The following is a 24,233-nucleotide window of genomic DNA, read 5'->3' as shown; positions in this document are numbered from 1 at the left end:
TAGACAGCTTTCTCCCCCTCAGGCAATCTACTCTGCTTGTCAGTTTATTGCAAAAGGATGCCACAGAGCAGCCAGCAACAGAACAGCCAGCTCCCATCCCCAGAAATACTGTATTTTTCTCAGCACTCTCTCCCATGGCTCACTCAGCCCAGCTTTAAACATGAAATACAGGCATTGTAGGAACTTCCTGGTTTCAGACAAGACTTGGTGAATAATCACCCTACTGAAAACATCTCCAACATCTGGCAACTTGCTGCTATTTGCAGGGTCTGAGCGCTGGGTCAGGCAGGGATGCAGGAGCAGGGCAGGGGGTTAAGCAATGAACATGCTCAGCACCTGCTTGCTCTCTGCCTGATTCTAATCAGTATTCTCCTCTCATGCCCAGGAATGCTAAAATTCCTCAGTTTCCTCAGAAAAACTCAAAACTTTTTCTGCCTCAAGGAAAGGAGAGGGGGTGGGGGGGAAGAAAAAACAAAGAGAGAGATGGGGAAAAAAACCTTTCTGTTTAGGGTCTGACCAAATTTCTTTAAAGACAATGCAAGTCTCACTATTAAATTCAATAGGCCTTTTTTCAGATTTATGAGCAATCTCACATGCTTGACACTATTAATTAGAGGAATTAGTGATGCTAAGAAAGAAGAAAAACACACAAAACCAACCTATAAATTTACTGTTTAAGGAATACACTGTAACAATACAATTTTCCTTGAAATTTTAGAAATCAGTACAAAATATTTGTTTCACCAACTCTAGAAATCAAATCTTGCCTTACTGCAAGTTGTACTGCAGTTTTTAGGTTTAAAACTTTTCTTTATTTAAGACCTGTTGACAAGTTTAAGCCAGTCTATCAATTGCAACTGGCTCCCAGGACTTTTTGTCTCATAACTTCATGTCCAAGTTGCTGGACTATTTCTCTTTGTCAAGAATAATGCTTATAAAATAAATTACAGATTTCATTTAATAAAAGTTTAAAATCAAACCAATAACACAAAATCCCACCACTGAGAAACGCGGTCTCTTGAATAAGGATGGAAAGCTACAGTTTTAAACTATAAATACTGGCAATGTACAACAAAAGAATGCTTAAAGCATGATTGTTGTCTCCTTTTTCTGCTCAGTACATGTTTCTGTTTTAACAAGTACAACAGTAAAAAAATAGATATAATTTTAAAAGAAGAAAAAAAGTTTTAACAGTTATCCAGGAAATACACATTTTTAGTGAGTGCAAGAGCAGTTGTAGAAGAGAAATCAGTGCAAGACCTGCGTGCCCAGTCACAACCACATAAATTTCAAGCATTGAATACTTTCTTAGAACCAATGATTATTCATACATATTATTGAATAGATTTTTCACACCACATATTTGAGAGAATTGCAGGGTATTCATGGGAGACTCAGCAAAACCAGCATAAAATATGTATCAATTCCTGCTGTACTCCAGTAAATACATGGTGGCTCAGAGCCCCAATGGAAATTGAGGTAACACCTCCAGATTCTTGGACTTAATCCCAGACCACACTAGCTACTGATCTGCTTTAGCTTTAAAAAATAGTAATAAAACCACTAAAAATAAAGGTGCAGAGTGTTTACCACTTCACCAAAGCACATCTCTGCTGCTCTGTGCTTCTGGTGAGTCAACGAGAGGGTACCCTCTGTCCCCTCTACAAACAACCCCTGATGTTCCCCAACTCTGCAAACCCCGAAGTTGAAAGCCCAGCTGCTCCTCCAAGGACAGGCTGCAATCCTCTCTAGCCACAAACATTCATTCTAAAGTATCATTCCATCTGGATTTGCAGTTTCAGCAGATGAATGATGACAGTTAAACCTGTGGAACACTTTTGATTCCTGGACACCAGACATTTGGAAATACCATTGAGGGAGGAAAATATCATTGGTCCCATGTCTTAAAAAACAAATGCAAACACAAAAAAAAAAAAAAAACCGCAAAAAGAAAAAACCACCACAGATACAAGGAGAAAATTGAACCACAGAGGAGCAAGAGACCAGTAAGAGGGAAGGAGGAGCAAGCAGTCCTATCTCAGCTGTCCCCAGGCACAAGCAATGCAGAAAGTCACTAGAAGAAACACAGAGCAAATTCCAATTCCAACCGGTTCTCCCTCAAACTAAAGCCAACTCTTCCAGCACCAATTTTGCTATAACCACATTTCTGTTGTTTGTTTGTATAGGGGTATCGCTTACTTATAAACACATTAGTCACTAAGATCGCTCCTTACTACTCGAAAGGGGTATTAAAAAGTTCCTTTAGCCCAATTCAAAGACAGAGAACCACACTCACCCCAGCCCAGTCAGAAGAAAGTCAAAGCCTATGGAAAGGTGGGCTGGGCAGCCCCTTTTCTACAGCGGCAAACCAGCAGCAGCTGTGCAAGGGTGGGAGCAAGCCCTTCAGCCCAAACCCCAGGGACCTGAGGCATCCACTGCAACAGCTGAATGTCACCAAGTGCAAAGCACTGCCTGCAAAGCACCACTGTGACCCCCCGTGTGTGTGACCAAGAGCACAACGGTCCTGTGCAAGCTTGAAACCTCACAATAAATATTAAAAAATCACTTGCAAGCCTCTCAGAAGAACAGGGCCAAGTGAGGAGCTGCCTGGGCTGCAAACAGGGCAGCCCCAGCTCCCACCTGGGCTGGGAGTCAGCCCTGCACCCAGCCCTCAGTTGCAGGGACTCTGCTCACTGCTTCAGTTCGCACTCAGAGAAGCACAATGGCTCTTTCAGCCAAAGGATCTGGCCCTGAGAAGGGGCCCAAGGCACCCTAAGGGCACGGCACTCCACAGAAACCCCGAGGCTGAAACAGGGGGAGCAGCACAGAAGTGCATCCAAAGGGGTTCCCCCTTTGCCATCCTGGAAAGCCTCTGCTGCACAGGCCCCCCTGTGCTGCCAGCAGCCAAGCATTCAGCACCAGCTGGCTTATTTCTTTAATAGGGGTCACTTTTCTGCATGGTAGCACTCAAGAATAGGAACAGGTGAGCCCCCCCTACAATTTCATCACCAGGAGGGTCTTTTTTCCCCCTCATAACACTTTCCTAGGGTGTTTTATTTATGACTATCATTACCAGGATTCAGATACTAGCTATAGTCATGATTTTTGTAATATTCACTCTAAATTTCTGTCTCTGATTTAGTCTTTCAGGGCTGAAAATTCGTTTCTGATATCAGATTAACAGAAGTATTTATGTCATCAATCATCATTCCATCTTTTTGACTGCCAACACAGGAGAAGCACAGTAACATTGAATTCTGATTTAAGCTCTTCCTTGGCTAAGTGACTTCCCACAGCCTTGGGACAAACCCTCTTTACACCCATCATAGTATAAGGTTTGACAACCATTCAAATTACATGGTGTCCTTCCAAAAATTTCATTTGTTGTGTCGACTGGGACCAAGGACAGGAATGTTGCATATGGGGACAGAGTGTGCCTCCCATCCTGATACCCTTCAGCCAGGGAGGAGCCAGAAATCAGAGGGAGCAGCACTGCCTCCCACCCTGCCAGGACTGGTGGAGCAGATTGGTTACAGAGCTCCTTACAGCAGAGAGCTAGGGGGGTTGTGTGCTTTTTTTTGCTAAATCATATGTTAGAAAAATTAAGTGCCATTCTCTAAAGCAGCTTTTTTTAATTTGCTCTGCTTGCAGCATTTTAACTACACTTACTGGCTGTGTCAGGTCTTTACCAGCAAAAATAGATGTTTAGCACTACAAGGTCTTGCTAAGTCTGAGAAAGTGAAGGTATTCCCTCAAATCTGGAATGTGATTAAACTTTCATGCAGGGCCAAATCCAATGCTAAGTAACCTGCACAGCCCTGCTGAGAGCACAGGACTGTTCTGATGTAAATGCCAATACCATTTGGTCTCAAGAAACTTTTAAAACATAGAGATGAAAATAACAAAAAGACTGAAAATATGTCTGCTGGATGCAGCCATTTTGCATTTCCCCCAGGACATGTGAGCATCCTGAGACCCAGCAATGCTTCTGGCTGCTTCAGCCCCTGCCCCAGCACACACACGCAGCTCACACCAGTCCCAGTGCTGTTCAGAAGAGAAAGCAGTTAGCTTTAAGGGGCTTTCAAAAGACAACACTGTATTTGTTGGAAAACAAGTTGTGGGTACTAAAGCAACAGGGGTTTGTGTGGTTTTCTATGCAGCTGCCAAATATTCGAGCATTTTTGCTTGAGCCTGTTGATTTAAAAGAGAGCAGGTCAAATCAACTGTGCTAAAGCAGGGATGAACCCACAGGGCTTTTTCCTAACTGTGACATCTATTGTATAATCTTCTAAATAGATTCCTGAATGTTTTCTTCTATTATTTTCCAGTTCCACAGACAAAGAACACAGTGAAGTCATATACCATACAGGGAATAGCCACCACACAGCAAGGGAGGTACACACGATGCCTTTCTCTGCACCACATGTGTTAAAACTCTACAGAAAAAATTAGTAGATCTCCATCTATAACATCACACCATAAAGATTGGATGACTGCTCACTTAAACCATCACTGCTTAGCTAGCAGTTATTTGTAAGTATCTCTTTTTCTATGCAAATACTGACAATTTAAGTCAACGTTCACTCACGCAACAGCATCAGTTCACCATCTGCAGTGGAGTTACTTGATTTATCCCTTGGTAAATGGAATTCCAGAGATATTTTTTTTCCTCCAAAATCTGTACTTTTCAGGATTTCATTGTGAAACAGTGTATTTCACTTCCCATTTTCTTGAGCTGAATAATTTCCACTTCCTTTTGTTTGTTTTTTTTTTTAACACCTTCCTTCTGAAAATAACTTATTTTGCTGTTTGTGAAACCAGCTGAGTCCCGACTTCCAGATAGTTCTGTGCGAGCTTTTTCTCAGCACTCAGCCTGACAGGAGGGGCTGGGTAGGTGTCAGAGTATTTACTGGGGCACAGATCCTCCCACCCCACGCTCTGACCCTTCAGCACTTCACACCAGATCAAACAGCCAGCCCTGAGGTCAAAACGAAAAGGAAGTCCTGCCACACCATCTTCAGTAAAAACGGATTTTCTGTGGAAACATTCCCTGCTACTTGCTAGCCTGGTTTCTGTAAAGCCTGTCTGTACACATCTCCATCCTCCCTAGGACAGTTAAAAACAGAGATGAAAACCAATTTTAAGTACAATTTGATTACAATTTGAGTATGGCTGGTGCTACTGCCTCGCAGGGGGTAGATGGGTTACATTTTTAACAAAGTGCAGGGTAATTTTGCCAAAAGAGCTGTGGTTGCTGTTGCTTTTCCAGGCTAGTACGTGGAAGAGATTCTGATTATATTGGCATGAACAGTCCTGCTCATTTAAGTAAGGTGAATAAGATTTGACAGGGGCTGAATAAGCTGTCTGCTTGCAGAATTGTCAGCCACAGACAGTTTATTCCTCATACTATTCAAAGCACAACCACCTATGTGACAATATATCTGATAAAGAAATTACTGCATAGTCATTTTTAGATCAGACATCCAACATGAGGCATATCATAAATATAAAAATCCTTAAGACTGGTCCTTATATGGGCTTGTGCATGATATAAACATTGATTGTGTTTGCCAGAAAGTCTATAACCAGGCAACAATCTGTTAAAAAAAATCAAAAGTAGCATGAATATCACTGTGTTCTCTATGGAAACAAAAAAGGTGAGTTCACAGACTTTGAGGAAATTTGTATCTAAAATGTTTTCAAAGAGTGGTAGCTCTTACTCTGGGACAAAATGTCTCCTAAAGTTGCTGAGCACTTGCAAAGCATGCGTAGACTGATATTTTAATCAGCAGTAACCGGACAGAATGGAAGCAGAATGTATTTAAGAAAGGGAATGAGAAAAAGATTATTTGAAAATTTTGTCTTGTCCTTTACTCTGCTGTTTTGCACAACAGCAGAGGAGACCCACCCACCCACCTAAAAATGCAACACCAGGAGAGGCTTTCTGGTTTCACCTGGTTTCTTACTACTGTTTGTGAGGCTAAATTCACAAACTGTGTCTGGTGGACGCAGTGGGACCTGGATCTAACACTCCCATACCTCACAATTCAGATGAAAACTCGTGTCATAATAACAAGAAAACACATCCAGATTGCACAGCCTCTTCTACTGAGGATGTGGTGGGATACATTTTACTGTCTCTGAAATAAATATAGCTTTCTGCCATGCAACAAGGAACTGATTGTTCTCAAGGGCTCTTGCTTGTTTTTCTGCGCAGCCTCGTCAATCCAACTTCCCTTTTTTTGGGAGAAGGCACAGCACAACTATTCTAGCTGAGGCAAGTAGGGGCCGTAAAATCCAAACTGAAGAAAATGACCAAACAAATGTTGCAAGCTTGTTTGTGTCCCCTATATTCCAGTCTGGAGAATGGGCTGGCTTCTCGAGCTCCCTTTCTTTTATTGGCAGCCCTGGATTATTTATCTCCTCTGTGATTTGGTATACGAAGACAACTTTTTTTTCCCCCTTCAGGCTACACTTATCAAAAAGATTTTGCGCAATACAAATAGCTTCAGTAAAATTCAGCTAAGTACATTGTATTTTACCTGCTACACTAGTAACATTTCAATGCACTGTATACTAAAAATAAAGTGATTAAAACAAAATCAAATCCAGTAATGCAAAAGAAAAAAAAAACAAACAAAAAAAACCAAAAACACAAAACTGTAAGAGTATACAGTGTATACATTCAACAGACCATGCAAAATAAGGATTCCATTCAAATTTCACATCTCATTAAAGACAATTTGGCCATTAATCCATACGGGTTTAGGAGCAAAGAAGGATTTTCCAGGACAGATAAACTGAAATGATCCTCCTTTGATCTCCGAGGTTAAGAATCAGCAACAATGGAAGATGAACAACAAGGGGCAGAACCACTGGCCTTTTTATGTGCCACAATGGCATCAGCAAACAACTACTTAATCAATATTTGGCCAGGGACACTGAAAACTTTCTTTTCAAATTTTAATTCCTAGTTGTAAAACAACTGTAGGGCAACCAGCAAGATAAGACATTAAACTGACTGCTTAATTGCCTTTTACTGTCTTACTAGTTATATATGCACATTCTTAATAGTTCGTGAATCTTTATTTACTAGGATGAATAAACGACCTGTCAACAATTACATCAAATTCCCCTAACTAAATAATCTCAGCACATGACACACTTTAACTCTAATGTGTCCTCAGTGAGTTTTAATTTCATTAGGCTTCACTTTTTTCTAGGCAGAGTGATTTAAACTGAATTAGTTTAACAGCATGGGGCAGGAGGACTCCAGGGCACGTAAAGTAAAATGCCACATTCACACTAGGCTAAACAAGGTCTTGTGGTGAATTACATTACTGTACATCATTTTTATTAGCCAGAAAGCTCAGCGTTCAGGGACCACTTGGAAGTATCCTGCATTTTTATTTCTATATTTTGCTCTTTCTCTGGCCATATATGTTTGCTACATAGGATTTAAAGTGACATTTACATGGAGAAATTCACATTGACTGGCTTGCTCTGATTTATTGCTTTGTGTTTCACTCAATTTCTTCTTAAATTAACCAGAGAGCACTTTGTAGTTCTGCTTCATTTCCCAATGCAGTTTTATTACACAGCTCTGGGGACTCATGATAATTTATCACTATCAGCTTTATTGGCTTCCCTCTCCTAAACCCTGTTCCAACCCTTATCAATAAGTAAACCCAAACTAAACTAAATGTTCCCCAAATAAGTGTTAGATAAAAGTATTTGCATGATATAACAGAGAATCACTATTCAAACTCAGACACGGGAAATTATTTGTTTTAAGAATTTTATCGGTATTGGCTATTACTTACAGCATTAATTGCTAATCAGCTATTTATCTGATTAAAACCTCTGTCTCTCTTCCGATTCCACTGCTACCTCTGTGTAAACTGAGACACAAAGATCCCTGCCCTCAGTGAGAGTTTTGCCAGAGTTTCACTGGGGATGAAAGTCCCACTCTGTGCAGTGGGTGCTTTGTACTGACAGAACAGAACAAATTTGGGCCCCATTCCTGGCTGGCCCAGCCCACGTGAGCAGCGTTACACACATGAATAGGCCCTTTGAGGGGACTCCTCGGCACAGTCCGTGCAGCATCTGCAGGACTGGAGAGTGACCAAACCCCTCTCACATCCCAAACCTGAGCATTTCCCCCAGAGCTGCAGGTCCTCAGCACATCACAGGGCTGGTGCCAAGAAAAGCCTGATGTCTATTAGGGTAAATTCTTACTGACATCACAGATCCTGCAACCACAGGAGAATCTGGAAACCAAATACATAAATCACACTCTCCGAGGAAGTCCTAGCCACACCGAAGTCAACCAACTGTTTGTTGCCTCTGCCTCTCTGGAACGACACCCTTTTAGTCTAATAGATGAAAATCTTCAAAGCAACCAAATAAGGTGCTAACTCGGGTACAAATTCAAGTTAATTGACTGCTGTGTGTGAAGCAATCCTGACATTTGCTGAAATAACATTCAGCTTTGTTCTAGATATATGCAATTAGGAAAACTGGAAAGGATGCCCAACAGCAATTCTGCTCGAACAGGCGCTGACTCCTAAGTTGAAGAGAGCGTCCCTCAGATGGCAAAACATTCAAAGCCACTAATAAAATCATGATTCCAAGCCAAGGATATGATGTGTACATATATTACTTCAGAGTCGCTGCTAGATTAACACCCTTTCTTCCCACAGCTGGAAATATTACTGGTGCTTTTGTCAGACGATTAGCCTGCAGTTAGTCTGACAATTAGCACTCTCCTCAAAATCCCCCACTTCAAGACAGGAGGGAATGGACTGCCCCCGGCAGCTCTGGAAGAGCAAACTCCACTTTGAAGTCACCCTAAAGTCAAACATTTAGCACCTTTCTAAAAATGCTCAGCTTGCGGGGACATCACACTCTCACTTGATGGTGAGGCCATTATTCACTGCTGAGGTCATCAGTTGTTATTATTACTATTATTGTTGTTGGTTGTACTACTACTACTACTACTACTACTATTATTATTATTATTATTATTATTATTATTATTATTATTATTATTATTATTATTATTATTATTATTATTCAAATAATTATTTGGAAGAAGAAGCCTGGCCCAGAGCCCCACAGTGATGATGGGTCAGGCAGAAGAAACAAAGTTGTGTTGGGTTTGCATGGAATCGCCTGCACCAATTTGCACCTGTGCAATACCTGGCTTTTCTACCCAGGCCTGGATTTTCACTATTAAGATATGAGGAAAAAGAAGGGGAAAAAGACAGACAGAAAATATAGTTGGCACTGTCTCCCTTGAGCCAAATTCTGGACTCACTGGGGAGATTTTCTCTAATTAAGTACTGTTTTCTTGTCAGCTCTGAGACCCCCGGAAACAACACTGTTCAAGTGATATGAGTTGATTTCTTAGACCTGCTAGTGACCAAATATATCAAGTACTGCACAAAATTTCAGTTATCTAGGAGAAAACTGCCTGCAGCCACAGCCATCACATCTCACTCAATAAGTGAATCTTTTCCATGGACACTGAGCAGGGGAACAAACTGTGCTTCCCAGCCCACAGCAGCATTTCAAACAGCACCTAAGTCCTCCCACCACTGCACCTTGGGACAGGACACCGGAGAAAAACCAAGACAATCCCTGAAATCAAAATCTAACTCAGCATCTGACTCATCCCATGCTCCAGTCACTAATCCAACAGTTTTCTATATAGAAATGAACGACTCAAAGTGATATCTGGTGCCTCCATGTTAATCTTCTCCCTTAATAAAATGTCTTTATTAGTTTAGCAATCTAAAAATAACTGGTTGCATGATACTGACCAGCCCTAATCAAAACATCTGCCAGCCCATCTAGCTCGAACTACCCTTTAGATCATGTGCCACCACTTCAAAGCCTCCTGCATCAAGTCAGTAATTGTAACATTGCATCTAAATATTTAAGCTAGGGGCTGGTAGTCGCGTGTCCCATTTACAGTCAGCATCTGTCCTCTAATTCCATTACAGTACAAAGCAAAAATGTTTCCCAAAACTCACAAACAGGAAAAGCATCACACAGCTAGAGAGGCAGCAGCAGCTTGAACTCTCGAGCTGTTGAGCAGGGCTTTTGTGCTAAGGTTCTTTTTTTTCCTACCCCCTCAAACTCCCCACATACACACACTAAAATAGGGGTGGTGCCGAAATTGTATTAATGTGAGCCTCAGGCACACAGAAAAAAAGAAAAGAGGAAGGGGAGGGAAAGGGGGAAGGGTTTGGTCCAAGATGAAAGTAAGAAGAAAATAAAGGAGGCAATTTAGTCTGCTGTAGCCTGAATTGCTCTCAGTAGAGCCAAGGGTAGAGGCTTGGGATGAGTAGGGCCCTTTTTGGACGGGTGCGCATGACTGGGGGAGGATCCGCCAGGACAGGGCCCGGGGGCCAATTCCGCTGGCTGGGAACAGAGGCCCCCTTTGAGGCCAGGAGGGGGGGTCCCGGCCCCAGCCCCCTCCCCATCCCGCTCACAGCAGCCTGGGGACCAGCTCTGCCCCATCACTGCGGTGCTGAAAGCCGCTGGGTGCTGCCAGGAAACAACAGCTATCCTATGGAGGGGGAGTTATCGGATTAGTCAGCAAACCATGCTGCTCAGAACTGCCCCCAAAGGTACAAGCAAGTCCCTCTTCCGTAGTGGTTATGCTAAAAATAAGCCCTGATGTGCCACATAAAGGCACAAACCTTTCTGGTGTTCTATATTTATGGCTTGTGCCTTTCAGAAAAAAATTATCACGTGTGTAGAAATGCATATATGCTGTTACAGAACTATCAGCCTCCTGATACACACTCTGACAATCAAGTTTTCTTTAAATATATCCTCAGAATCAGAGTTGAGGGTGACACTGGCAGAAACATTGAAATACAGCACGTACAGGGCTGCACATGTGGCATCTGTAAACGGCGTGAGAGTCACGTGTAAGTGTCCAAGAAGAGAGGATGAAACGGAATCACACCAGCCATACAAAAGTTTACCTACACCCATGTATGTGGTGGGAGAGATCCCAATGATTCACTGTTTCTATCACACATTTTTTAAAAATATCATGTTTCCATTCTCTCTAATCCCACTCTGCTGTAAATACGCCCTAAATCTTGCATTAGCTACATTAAAATGACAACTCTTGTCCTTGTTCTTGGAAAAAATGCCACTCCTTGAGCCACCCAAAGGCCCATGGTGAGGAGGGGATTTCAGGCAGCGCCAGCAAAAGTCCAGCACTAATGTGTGCTCCCGAACAGAAAAGCCATCGTGAACAGCCTCAGCAGTCACTTTCTGCCCTATCCCACAGCCTTCCCTGGCACTCAAGCTCCAGGATACCTCAAGACCCCGAGAACAGAGCTACAAAAACTCCTCATGTTGCACAAAATCCTGCACTTTTCCCCCCTCTATAACATAGAGCACTCAGCGCTGAGCTGGCACTGAGGGGTTTGATGCCCAGCACATGGACACCCTTTGGACATTCTGTAAACAACCCGAATGTCAGAAAGGCATCCGAGATGCATTGCCAGCAGGCACCCTCTGCCACAGCAGGCCTTGTAGCCAAGCTGGTGGGTGCTGGCAAATATGATCCTGTGGCATCAAAATCCTTAGGAGTGTTGCCAGTTATTTTAGTAACAGACCAGGATTGTTTTTATAGATGGAGTGAAATCAAAGCTCCTTGGCTGCCAATGGAGTTGAAGCAGAACTTTTTTTTGTTGGTCAGATACAGAAAGCAGTGGTGGGCTTCTTTTATGGTGATTCTTTTCTTGTAATGGTGTCACTGGTGTGCTGTGGCTATAGAATCACACTCCATGCAGGGCACGAGGGTGGCAACAAATGTTTTCTGGAGCAGCAGCGCGCTCGCACTGCAGCATCCCAGCCACTCCAGTAATGAGATTAAGCAACAGCTTGCTAGTCAGGGAGGGGGAGCAGGCATTGCTGTGGGGAAGAGCACACTCTCCCTCACACTGCCAAGCCTTCCCAGCCACTGTCACAGAACAGATGGGATTACCAAAGCTGCCGTTTCCACAGAACTGTCCGGTCACGTTCACACAGCAAAAATCTGCATGCCTAGGGCAGGAGAGGACTTCACTACCCCGTGTAATCAAGGGGAAAATTGCTACTGATTGAACTCAAAACAAATAAAGTTAGACATTCACATCCACAGAAAGTGAAAGAGAGGGTACGTTGCGGCCTCCTCCTATGACTGGGCTGGGAGGCACGAGCGAGCCACTGTTGGAGAAAGGCATCACCAGCCCCAGTGGCTTTCCAGCAAAAATTTTGGGGTTCCTCTAGGCTGGTGGCAGGCAGCCATGCACCCAGACACTGATTTATAATAAATCAGGAAGCCCACTTTAAAAGGCAGACAGTCAAAGAACAGGAAGACTGTTTCAAAGAGAAACAGAAGGATGGGTTGTATCGATAACAGTATTTTTTCTCTTGCTGTCTCTATTAACCACTCTTTCTCCCATAAAGCAGTGATATTATCAAGGCTTACTTATCTTCTGTTTCTAATCTCTGTCAAGAAATTGAAGAAGGCAGCAAAGCTAGACAACTAGGGCACTGAATTTAGCCATTTTCCCCTTGGTGCACTGCCTCTTGAAAAATCCTCTGTTGAAGGAGATGCTGGAGGGAACTCTGGACCCATCATATGGGAGCAACTAGACTAGACAATCAAACTGTGCCTTCTGTCTTAAAATCTCTAATTTTGTTAGCATCTTCTGCATGTCTGTATTACACACCTCCTTGCAAACACAAACACACAGAAGATGAGGCTTCCCTGAGAGTTTTAATAACAGCTGAAAACTAAGTTTTAGGAGGGTTTATGTGTTTGTTCTAACGAAACAAGGACATGTGCTACTGTCAAAGAACAGATTTCTGTTGTCCTTGCACAACACCAGCATCCCTTGATGCCTAGAAATGCTATAAACATTTTCTCTCTAAAAACAGCTATTTTTTTCCACGTTTGAGAGTCCATAAAACTGTGTGGAGCATCAGCTATTAGGGGCTCATTGAATAATTCATCCCTCATTGCAAGCCCATAATGTCTTTTCTCAGCCTTTTGTGGGGCTGTTTTCTCTTCTTTTCTCCTTGAATTATAAAAAGGTTGCCTTCTTTTGTTCACATCAAGCTGCTGCTAGCTGAAGCTTTGTCTGTGCAAAGCCAAAGTGTGAGTTTCAATGGACTCCCCCCTCTTTGTTTTCCAAGTTCATCTCCAAGTGTAGATTGTGTATAGAAGGCCTTCTTTGTAAAAGCTGGAAAAGTTGTACAAATGTTTGACCAGCTCATTTGGTACTTTTGTCTCGCCTTCTCCAGCGCCTGTGCATGTGCTGGGCAGAGACTTCCACACACAGGCGGCCGGGCCGGGCCCTCGTCTGCCCCTGCACCCCAGCCGGGAGCCAGGCGCGGCTGCGGCGGGAGCAGCAGCTGTCCCCCGAGCAGCCCCTCACCTCCGCCTCGTGCAGGTTGCAACCTCCGAGCAGTCCCGGGCCAAACACCAACACATGCTCTTCCCAGCAGTTTTAAGAGCAGAAAAAACAAAACATGTGTCTCCCTGCCCTGTTCAGACTGCAGAGACTTGAGGCTCCGCAGGCTTTTCCTACAACTGCCCCTTCTATGCAGCTGCAGCCTTTTGCTGGGTTTGGGAGAGGAACCCCTGCACGGCTGTGGCGAGGGGCTCTGTGGCTGTGGTGAGGGGCTCTGTGGTGGCCCCAACCCTCCCTGGTTACTGAAAGCCAAACCAGCAGTGCCTCCCATCTTTGTTCCAGCCCCTACGCCATTCCCACACGCAGCAGGGTCGCTCTGCTGGGGAGTGGGACACGATGGGATGTGGCAGCCAGCCTGGCAGGGCTCACTCGCCCCGCACCTCCCGCTGGGCTGGCCCCAGGACAGCCTCTGGGAGACAGCCACCAGCACCTGGCACCGGGGAGATGGGGAGTGATAGCCGCTGGCACTGGCCGCCGCAGGGCTCCACAGAGGGCAGGGGCAAGCGGGACTTTACCTCTTTCGCTGAGGATGCCATCAATGCTGTGCTTGGCCTTCTTGTCGCCTTCCTCCACCTCTTTTCTTTCCAGCTCAGCCTCCTCTTCCTCGCCTTTCCCAAACTTGCTCCTCAGGATGCGGCTGATGGAGCTCACTTCGGGGGGGGGGGAGTGCAGAGCTGTGACCGGCTCGTCCCCAGCAGCCCCCCGCGGCTCTCGGGCCAGCCCGGGAAGCCGAGTCCCCCCTCAGAGCCACTGGCCTGTGTCCCTCGGCCGCTGCCAGCCGGGACTTAGGGCAGGCAGCCTGTCCCTCCCGACCCCGCGGGGGTTTCACGGGCACCGTCCCGCACCGGACTCCAGCACGGGCACAGCGGTTCCCGAGAATGTTTTTCCCCCCGAGCCCGCATGCCGGGTGATAAAGACCCCCGGACCCCTCACAAACACTGCTCCGGCTCCGTGTGCCCCTCGCCCCATCCTGCAAACACCCCGCCGGCACAGGGAGCTGCTCCCCAGCTCCTGCTTCCCAGCTCCGCGTCTCCGGCGAGCTCCGAGCCCTCCTGCGGCAGCAGCCCGGAGGGGACGGCGGGGAAGCGCCGGGAGGAGGAGGGGAGGGGGATGCAGTTGCGATTTAATTGAAAACACCCCGCCGAGAGCAGGAATCCTCCCGGGAGGGAGGCACCGCGTGCTAACGCCGGCCGCTCCGTGGGCACCGCTCCGGCCCGGGGCTCCGATCCCGAGGGCACGGGGCTCGCCCGGCTACCGCGCTGCCCTCCCCGGGCCGCCCCCGACCCTCCGGGACACCCCGAACCCCCTGCTCCGTACCTGACGGCACCGAGTTGCGGTCACACACGCCGTCCTTCAGCAGCTTGTCCCGGATCTCCCAGCTGAACATGCCCGCGTTTTCCCTCTTGTATTCCTCTATTTTCTTCTCAACATCCGGCGTCGTCACCTGCTTCAGTAAAGACAAGGCGAGCGGGCACAGTCTGTGGGGCCGGGGCAGCGGGGGCTGCCGCCGCCAGAGCCCCGGGGCGCTCGGAGCCGCCCGCGCCGTCGTCAGCGAGAGCCGACACCGGCCCCGTTCAGAAACGCCGATACAAAACACCCGAAAGCGGGCAGGGTAAAGAAAGAGGGACGCAGAAAGTAATAACGGGCCGCATAAAACGAACACACTCCGCGCTAAACGAAACGTCCCAGAAAATCCTCCGGGGTTACCGGGAAGGTGGGACAGAGCCTTGGGCATGGAAAACCCCGAATTAGGCAGCACCGGCTGCCGTGCGGCTGAGAAAATACCAGGTTGCGACCAGCGGAGGACTCCGGGCAACGAAGCTCCAGGTCAGTAAAGTTTCGGCTGAACAAAGTTCGCAGTTCCGAACAAAAACCAGCGTAATAAAAACGCGGAGAAGTTCGAGTGTCGGCATTTTTCTTCAGTAGCCTCGTAATTTTAAAATAAATCTAAAAACCGAACAAAAAGAACGATCTCCCAGCTGGCAATAGCCTTAGGTTTGAGTAGAACGCTTATAAAAAATTACCTCTACTCCTAACACGGAAAGGAAAAGTTCGGGCATCGCTTTGCTACTTTAGAAGAATCAAAGAAGGAGGGGGGGAGAATCTAGCAACATTTTCCAATAAAAACTCAAGCCTATACTTGGCTTTAGTGGGAAAAAAATGCTAGAGAAGGAGAAGCCTAATCTTGAGGAAAAAATTTCGTCTCCGTTATTGTTAGCGCAAACTTTTCGGTGGCGTAGCTATAAATACACGCAGCTCTAGAGCAGAGAGAAAAAGTAAACAGAGCAGAAGAAGGAACAGTAAAGAGACCGACAGAAATACAGGTCGTTTTGTGGCGCTTTCAACGAAAGCGGGCAGGGTCCGAACCAGCCGTGCTGGGTCAGCTCCAGCACCGGACCGATCGCGTCCCGGTCCGTCCCGCAGCCCCGAGCCCGCCAGCGCTCCTGCGGGGAAAATGACCGTGGGGCACGCGGGGCTCCGGGAAGCCAAGCGCTAAAAAAAAATGCCCTTTTCGCCCTACTTTCGTTTGAGTTGTTTTTAATAGCATTACCTTAATTAAAAGAATATTATTGCCGAGAACTCCAACAATATTTTCTAAAACCTCGGGAAGTTTGAGAGCAACAGGCGGGGACACGGCGGGGGTGCTGCGTCCATGTCTGCACCCACCCTCGGCCTCGCACGGTCCCCCGGCCCTCCCGGGGCCGCCGTCCCGCCTGTAAACCCCGGTGCCGACCAGCCTGGGCCGCGTCCCTGTCGGAACTCGCTCCCCGCCACCGCGACCGGGGTTTGCCCGGTTCCGGGCGGGCAGGAGAGGCTCACCTTGGGCTTGCTGCCGCCGATGGCCCCCGGCCGGATGGAGCCCGTCTCCTGGTACCTGCAGAGAATTTTGGAGACGCAGCCGTGGGACACTCGCAGCTGGCGGGAGATGACACAGGGCCTTATGCCATGGTGGGCCATCTCCACTATCTTGTGCCGGATATGGTTGGGTAAAGGCCTGCCATTGATAAACACTCCTCCGAGCTGATTGACTCTGCCCTGGCCTAGAGGGGTAGAGACTAGAAAAGGAGGGAAGGGAGGCAGGGGGGTAAATGGCGTTAACGTCTCCTTCGGATCCTGCTGCGTCTTTTTTGTTGTTGTTGTTACTGTTTTTTTGTCGTTGCTTTTCTATGAAGCAACTCACCCCCGCCCGCCCCGCCGCGCACCCGGGGCCCGCAGCTCCCGGGGAGCCCCCGCCGCCGGCCCGGCGGGCAGGGCAGGGAGGCGGCCGCGGGCTTCACCTGTTGCACTCAGCCGGAGCCGGCTTCCAGAGCCCGCCCGACTGCGGCGGAGAACGGGGAAGCGCTGCGGGAAGGCCGCAGTGTCCCCGGGAGCGGCGGTGGGAGCCGCGGCCGCCGCCCGTCCTCCGTCGGGCACGGGCCTGGCAGTGCCGGCCCCGCGGGGCCCTCACGCCGCCGCTGCCTGCAGAGCGGCCACTCGCAGCGGCCCGACCCACAGCTCTAAATTTCCTTTCGATTCGCATCGCTTTTACCCCAATTTAATTTTTTTCCCTAACTTTTCCCCCAGCTTTGGGCACCCCAAATCACCCCCCTTCACTCCACTAAGAGAACCGGGGCCGGCTGTGCGGCCGACCTCCTGCTCGCGGGCCGGGCCGCTCGGGGTGCGAGGCCGGAGCTGCAGCGGTCCGAGCCGTGCCCGTCCTGGGACAAGCCCAGCTCTGACGGCCCAGGGGGAAGCCGAGCGGCTGTCCTGGAGGACTCCGCGCGCCGGTTCTGGCGGGCCGGGGGGGCCGCTTTGTTCCGGGGTCCCGGCACGGAATGGTTATCCCTTTCCCGACCGGGAGCGGCACAGGCGCGGCCTTACCTTCCAGCGGGAACCCGCTGCGGGGATAGTTCTGCCCGGCCCCGGGGCGCATCATCCTGGGGACAGCTCCGGCCAGAGTTGTCATCGCAGCGGCAGCGGCCGGCAGGGTTATATCCAGGTGAGGGCTGATCTAGGGGAGACCCGCGCTGTCAGCGGGCCCCGCCGAATCAGGAGCGGTCCCGGAGGGGGTGGGGGATGCCGCCGAGGGGCGGGGAGGAGGCAGCTCCGCCGCTGCCCCTTTGTCAGTGACCCGCGCTGCCCCGCACCGGGAGGGCAGGGCCGGGCCGGAGCCCCGCCGGGCTGGGCGCAGGGAGGGCGGGCGGGCGCGGGGCGGGGGGCGGCGGCGGTGTCCCCGGTGCGGCGGGGAGCGGCGGCCGCGGGGCCGGGAGCATTTATCGGCTCCGTGCCCGGCGCGGCTCCGCGGCGGCGCCGCCGCGATTGGCCACCGCCGTCCGGCCCGGCCGCGCCGCCCCCGCTGATTGGGCGAGCGGCGGCTCTCGCCCATCGGCCCGGCCGGCGCGACGGCGGCGCGGCCCGACCGGCACCGGCACCGGCACCGCGCGGCTCGGCTCGGCAGGACACGGCACGGCCCCGCGCTGACCCCGCGGGCAGAGCCGCGCTGGATCCTTTCCCCGCAAGCGGAGGGCGGCCGGGGATGGGGATCTACTCAGTACCCCGACGGCCGCCCCAGCCCCGGGAGAGAAGCACCAACCGGGCCGGCCTGGACATCGCACCCCTCAGGACCCCGTGTCACTGCGGGACTCCCCGGGACAGCACACGCCTGGCTGCCATGAAGCGTTTTTTCTCCTGGCTCTGCTCCCCGAGCATCAGCAGCGGGGTGGGGGCAACAACGTTTTTAATTTTAAAGAAAAAAGTGTTCCTTTATTCTTTCCTTTTACTTATTTACTTTGAACCGAAATCTCTCTCCGTCCAGAAGAAACATCTCTGGAACAAATGGTGCTCACTGTTTGGAGAGGAAGAGCTGCCAGTGAGATCTCCGTGGGGATGTCTGCATTTAAAAACCGGTGGGATAAGGGTGTCCCTGCGTTTCATGCGTGTGCGTGAGCGTTTATATGTGCATGGGTGCAAGGCAGTGCATGTTAAAGTCTTACTAACAAGCGTTTGTTCCCAGGAATTTATTGTAGTATTCAAACTAAACTGCTGGAAAAATAAAAGAGGTAAAGTCTGCCTCGGAGCTGGAGTGCCCACAGCAGGATATGACGCCAGGAGTGTTGTAAAGACTGTCTGTCCTTAGAGAAGGTACCATTGTGCACGGCCTTTTATTTATAACTTGGTAAGTGCCAGCAAACTCGCCTCCTTTACACTCCGAAGTGCCAGCCCGGCTTTCCACAGGGCTCTTTATTTGCAATCGTCTATTCAGGAACTGTCACTCCCGAGCTTCAAGTTATTCAAGACCTTAATCAATCAAAAGGATGAGAATCGCTCAGGTTTCCTCCTTTGAAATGAAGGGGGAAAATGTTTTCTGGGCTCCCAGTCCGCGTTCCCTTTACGAGCCGGACGATCGTTGCGGGGCCGGGGCCGGGGCCGGCCCCAGGGTGGGCGGGGGTTCGCGTTATTTAGGCAGAAACCCGGAGCCTTAATAATAAGCGAACCGGCCGTCAAGGGACCGGCAGCAGCACGGCGCGGCCCCCGGGGAAACTCGGAGTCTGCATCGAGATCCGCTCGGCAGTGGGGGACGAGGAGTGGGCAGAAGAAGCGGCACCCAGAGCACGCCGGGCTGCCGCTGGCCCGTGGTCCCTCTCTCTCCAGCCCCACGCGCCGGCCATCAAACCGAGTGGTTTCCATTGCTTTCAAATGCACACAAACAGTCCCAAACACCGGCTGCTGCCCGGGAACGCTCCCGCACCCCGAGGAAGAGGCTAGCAGGAAAAGTTCACGCTCAGTGAAAGTCAGCGTGTATTTTACAAAGCGGTTGTGTCCTACAAACCCCGCGGTGGGAAACCCGTCAGTGAGCCCTATGGGAACCCAGTCCGGTGAGAGCCGGGCCGAGCCGGGCGGCGGAGCGCCCGCGGGCCGGGGCGGCAGAAGCCGTCGTTCCACGGACCACGCCGCGGCACTCGCCACGCGCCTGTTACTGGAGGGAGTCGGTAGAAGTGTCACTTAAAAAAAGAGATTAAACTCCTTAGGGTTTAAATCTCGCTCGGGAACCCCGCGGCGGGGAGCAGGGCCGCACGAAGTGCACCCGGCGTTAACAGCATCCCCGCGGCCACCTCACTGCCCACCGGTACCGCTGCGGCCCCGAGCACGGGAGCAGAAACCCTTGGTAGCCATCGGACGGGTGCCATCGTGATGCTGTGGGCAGTAATCCTCGTCCACGCGAGGAGGGGTGCGGACTGAGACTGTCTCAACCCCTCACCCGCGGAGGAGGAGGAGCGGAGCCCCTCATCCCGGCAGGAGAGCCAGCCTGGGCAGTGTTTCACAGCTGCTTCCCCCCTCCTTTAGCGCCGCGCCTTGCTGTGCGTGCCGCGTGTTTTTGCGTGGAGCCGCTGTCGCGCCCGGGGCCGCCCCAGGCCCACCCCGTGCCGCCCAGCCACAAACCCTCTCGGCAGCTCCGGAGCTGCTCCCCGCGATCGTTCGGGGCTGGGGCAGGGCCTGGACGCTTCCCCCGACAGCGCTGGCAGCTCCCGCAGCTCCAGTTGCCCGTTCCGCGCCCGGCCCCGTGAGGCTGCCGGGGCCCCCGCAACCCCAGCGCGACCCCGCAGCCCCAAAGCCGAGCCGCGCTTCCCCAGGACGGGCTCCCGGGCCGGGCTTGCCTGGACGGCAGGAAAATGCCGCGTGAAACCCACCTAGTCTCGCCCTCGCGGTCCTGCGCTACCAGACACCAGTGCCCCGCGATGAAACAGCCTCATCTTCCCGCACGGGAACTGTGAAAAATTCAAGGCAAAAAGATTAGGCACGAATGCCTGGCCCCGCTCCTCCCTCCCCTCCTCACCCCCACCCCCATATTACAGTCCTTTAGGCCAGCAGAGATGATTTCACGGTTTTCCAGTGGAAATAGCTAAAAACGCTCCTGCTAATTACAGAGCTCTTCCAGGCCAGGTGCACTTTTAATTGGATTAGTAAGTGCTCTATATTAAACCTGCAGCACATCAAATGGACAGTGAAAATTACAGCTATTAAGAACACAGGCAATCATTTCTGAACGATAAACAGTGTTGGTCTCCCCTCTATTAGAAAAAAATCAATTACACTGTTTCCGGTTTTGCGTGCACAAATTCATTTCTCATACGGGTTTCGAAGCGAAGTCCCTGGCTATTTCCAAGGGAGGTAGAGAGGAGATTACAGAGTTTGATACATCAAAAATATGCTTGGAGAAGGAAAGGAAAGGAAAGGAAAGGAAAGGAAAGGAAAGGAAAGGAAAGGAAAGGAAAGGAAAGGAAAGGAAAGGAAAGGAAAGGAAAGGAAAGGAAAGGAAAGGAAAGGAAAGGAAAGGAAAGGAAAGGAAAAGAAAAGAAAGGAAAGGAAAGGAAAGGAAAGGAAAGGAAAGGAAAGGAAAGGAAAGGAAAGGAAAGGAAAGGAAAGGAAAGGAAAGGAAAGGAAGAGAGAAAGCGGAGGAGGGAGTAGGAGAGAAAGAGAGAAAAGAAAGAGAAAAGGAAAGAAAGAAAACTGAAAAACACCAACACAAAAAACCCCAAAAGGAACGAAGGAAGTCAAGACTGGCACAACTATTGAGTATAGACGCCTGCAACTGCTGTTTCGTACTCCACGCTGTCCTCGCCATAAACACCTAAAAAAAGCCCCTCTGGGTTTGGGTCTCCGGCCGAGGAGACCCTCGGGGCTGCTCGGTTCAGCTTCCCTCTGCCTCACGGCTTTCCCTTCACAGGTTTCCCTCTTACCCCCTCCCTCAGAGCGAGCGGGTGTGTGTGTGTTTGGGGGACCCTGTGCCGCCCGCTCACGGCCTCCCGGACGGGGCAGAGCCGGGAGCCGCTGCCCGCCGGAGAGGAGCGTGTGCCCGGCGGGATGGGCAGCTGGACTTGCGGGGCTGCGGCTTCCAGGGACCGCTGTCCCGCCCCGAGCGTGTGCTCCGCGTTAGGGGGATCCTTCCCCACCGCAAGCCAGGCGTGGGGACGTGCGAGGGCTGCCCTGGACCAGAGGCGCGTTAAACCAAACCGCTATGGACGCGCTCGGACGAGAGTGACGCCCGTAGGACGGCGAGTTGTAAAATGGCACAGAAGAGAAACTTCGATACTGTTCAAGAAACTCGGCATCAGTGTAATATGAACGGTTATTGAACCCCCTGCTTCGAGAGGGGACGCGATGGGCAGTGTCGGGGCTGGTGGGACGGAGAAGCGGAGCAGGTAGGGAGGCAGCAGGTGGTGGCATCCCGCGGCACCCCGCCGCGACAGCCCCCGACCACAGCGACAGGCAGCTCCGCATAGCCCAGTGTCACCCTCAGAGATCAGCTCCGCCATGGAGCCCTCCGAGGAAAGCCGCTCTGTGCCCTGTTTTCGCACATCACCCCTCCCGTTTATAGACCCAGAGGTGTCCGGGGACACCACTCATGGAGCCGGGGGCTGTGAGGGACGGAGCCCCGCGCCGTGCTCTGGGGCAGCCACCCGGGAAGCGATGGGACCGGCGGGACGGGGCACTGGGACCGGCGGGACGGGGCACTGGGATCGGCGGGACGCTTCCCCAGCCGCCAGGCTGTAAGGCTGGAGGGAAGCAGCCGTAGTTTAGGAGGGGGAAGCACCCGCTCGGACACCTTCCCCGGCCCCCAGAGCCCCGAGCTGCGAGGGCAGCGCGGCCTCTCCGCCCCGGAGAAGCCCGGACCGGGCCGGTGCCCTGGGAGGGCCCGAGCCGGCGGTGGAGCAAACAGGAGGGGCTGGCTCCTGGGCTGGCACCTGGGCCCAAGCCTTAGCAGTAAATAGAGACAGTAGCCTAAAGATTAATTATTTTTACTGAGGGTTTTGTTTTGTTTTCTTGTTTTATTATTATTTTTTAAATTTTGTTTTGTTTTATTTTATTTTGGGTTTTTTTTTGGTGGCAGAAACATAACACTATTTGGCAAAAAAAAAAAAAAAAGAAATTGCCAGCAAAGGGCCGGGGAGATTAACATTTGGAAACTTATGAAATGTAATCTGCATATCCAATTGATTCCCAGCATATCAGTTGAAAGGATAAAGATGCGTATCTCCATGATGGATATTGCATTAATAGGCACATAAATAAAGGTTGAAAAGTCATCACTGAAAGCTTTGAACCTTTTTCCATCGCTTTTATGTCCCATCCGCATGTTTCAGCACCATCTCTTTTTTTTTTTTTTTTTTCCTTTTTGAGTTGTTACGTTTTCGTTAATTTACAGCCACAGTACGCCTGGCAGTCGGAGGAGCTGCAGCTCAGTACGGGAGGAGGGTCTGCAGAAGGCCAGGAATAGGGGAAATAGGGGACAGAACACCCGCGATCCCCGAGCCGAGTCCGCGACCACTCTCGAGCTCGGCTGGCCGGGCCGAGGGGAAAGGAGGGCACCCTGCCCCTGTCACTCCTAAGGAAGAGTTTCCTCCGAGGGTTACATCCTCGGGGATCGCCTGTGCCAGCATCACAGACGGAAGAGAAATCTGCAGGGGAACGGCAAAATATTTCCGTGGCGGGAATATCCGAGGTAGAACTCATCCCAGGGGCCCCGAAGGGAGCCGTGAGAGGGAGCAAACAGCCAGGGGGTGAGAGGTGGCCCCGGGAAGGGCCGAAATCCATCCCCCCGTCAGCGGCGAGGCTGCCCGTGGGCGAAGGCCGCCCTCTGTCCCCCTGTAAAATGGCAATAAATACAACATGTATTCCACTAACTCCTCACCTTTCTGATTGCTACCAGATCCTGCAGTAAGCGATCCTACAGCTGCCACTCCGCACTGCCACGTGCCCTCCGAGCCAGGACAGGGACACATCTGCGCTCCTGGCAGCGGCTGCGGGCCCCGGACCGCAGAGCCCCGGGGGCTCCTTCCAGCGGGCTGGGGAGGGACCGTCCTTCCCTGCCAACACACGGGAGGGAAAGGCGGTGTAACTCATTTATTTATGGTTTTAAATGTTACCATCGAGCTCGGGTGCGTGTCACAGAGCGGCGGCAGTGCTGTGTCCCCGCCGGGAGGGCAGGGCCGGGTCCCCGCACACGGGCGGGTCACGGCGGGAATCCCGCGTCTGCCTTCCGCGCCTCCTCCGCAGTTAACGGCCCCATTGCTAATCCTCGTTAATTACCTGTAAAAACACCAGAGATTATTAATCCCAGCAGTGTCACCATGGATTTCCACCGGCAGTTTCACTGCAGCAGAGACCATGAGGCTGCAGGAACGCGAAGCTCGGACCATCGGATACATTCGCCTGCGGAACAAGGGGTTTGCACAGCGGCCGGACAAACGAGGAACACCCGCGGCCCTGCGCCACCCGCTCCGGGTCTGCCAACAGACAGGCACCGGCAGGCACCCAGCACTCCATCCCAAAGGTCCCAAACGTCTCCCGGGACATTCTTACTTCCCTCCCTGCTTCCTCACCCTCCGTCCAATATGATTGAGCCAGGAATTAACGATATTAAGGGAGAAGCGGCCCTTCTAGCACAGACGTTGAATTCATTAATCGGTATTTCGCCCACAGCTATATGATTTCACCGCTTATACTTTTAAAGACGAACTGAATTAAAATTTGGGAAAGGATAAGGAGAAAGAGAGTGAAAAGGAGAGAAAATGAGAAAGAGCAAAAGAAAGAAGGAAAGAAGGAAAGAAGGAAAGAAGGAAAGAAGGAAAGAAGGAAAGAAGGAAAGAAGGAAAGAAGGAAAGAAGGAAAGAGAAAGAAATCACGAAGGAGGGGAAAGGACCGGAGAAGCGTGTTGCCGGTGCTGGAGCTGCGGCCGTGCCCTCCGCCGCAGGAGCGGGCGAA

The 24,233-nt window shown here is 50.6% G+C and overlaps 1 protein-coding gene across 9 annotated transcripts in view; it reads right to left on the bottom strand.

Moving 5' to 3' along the window:
* PAX3 (paired box 3) overlaps positions 1–20,260 on the bottom strand; it is a 79,000-nt gene extending 58,740 nt beyond the window's left edge. For 4 of the 9 annotated variants that reach the window (XM_030954850.1, XM_030954846.1, XM_030954854.1 and 1 more), the window contains exons 1-4: positions 17,352–17,656; positions 16,311–16,546; positions 14,808–14,937; positions 14,006–14,140 (exon numbers count right to left, since the gene is read on the bottom strand). In XM_030954850.1, the coding sequence (XP_030810710.1) occupies positions 14,006–14,140; positions 14,808–14,937; positions 16,311–16,546; positions 17,352–17,436 (586 nt within the window). In that variant the 5' untranslated portion in view covers positions 17,437–17,656. Of the gene's footprint in view, positions 1–14,005; positions 14,141–14,807; positions 14,938–16,310; positions 16,547–17,351; positions 17,657–20,158 lie in introns of those variants that run through there. The other 5 variants (XM_030954851.1, XM_030954849.1, XM_030954855.1 and 2 more) reach the window with 2 other exon arrangements.
* Positions 20,261–24,233: the final 3,973 nt, after the last annotated feature.

This window comes from Camarhynchus parvulus, chromosome 9 (assembly GCF_901933205.1).
Source record: "Camarhynchus parvulus chromosome 9, STF_HiC, whole genome shotgun sequence".
In the NCBI taxonomy this organism is placed as follows: domain Eukaryota; kingdom Metazoa; phylum Chordata; class Aves; order Passeriformes; family Thraupidae; genus Camarhynchus; species Camarhynchus parvulus.
Note: the sequence above shows the minus strand (reverse complement) of the source record. Positions and strands in the feature narration are given on the sequence as shown.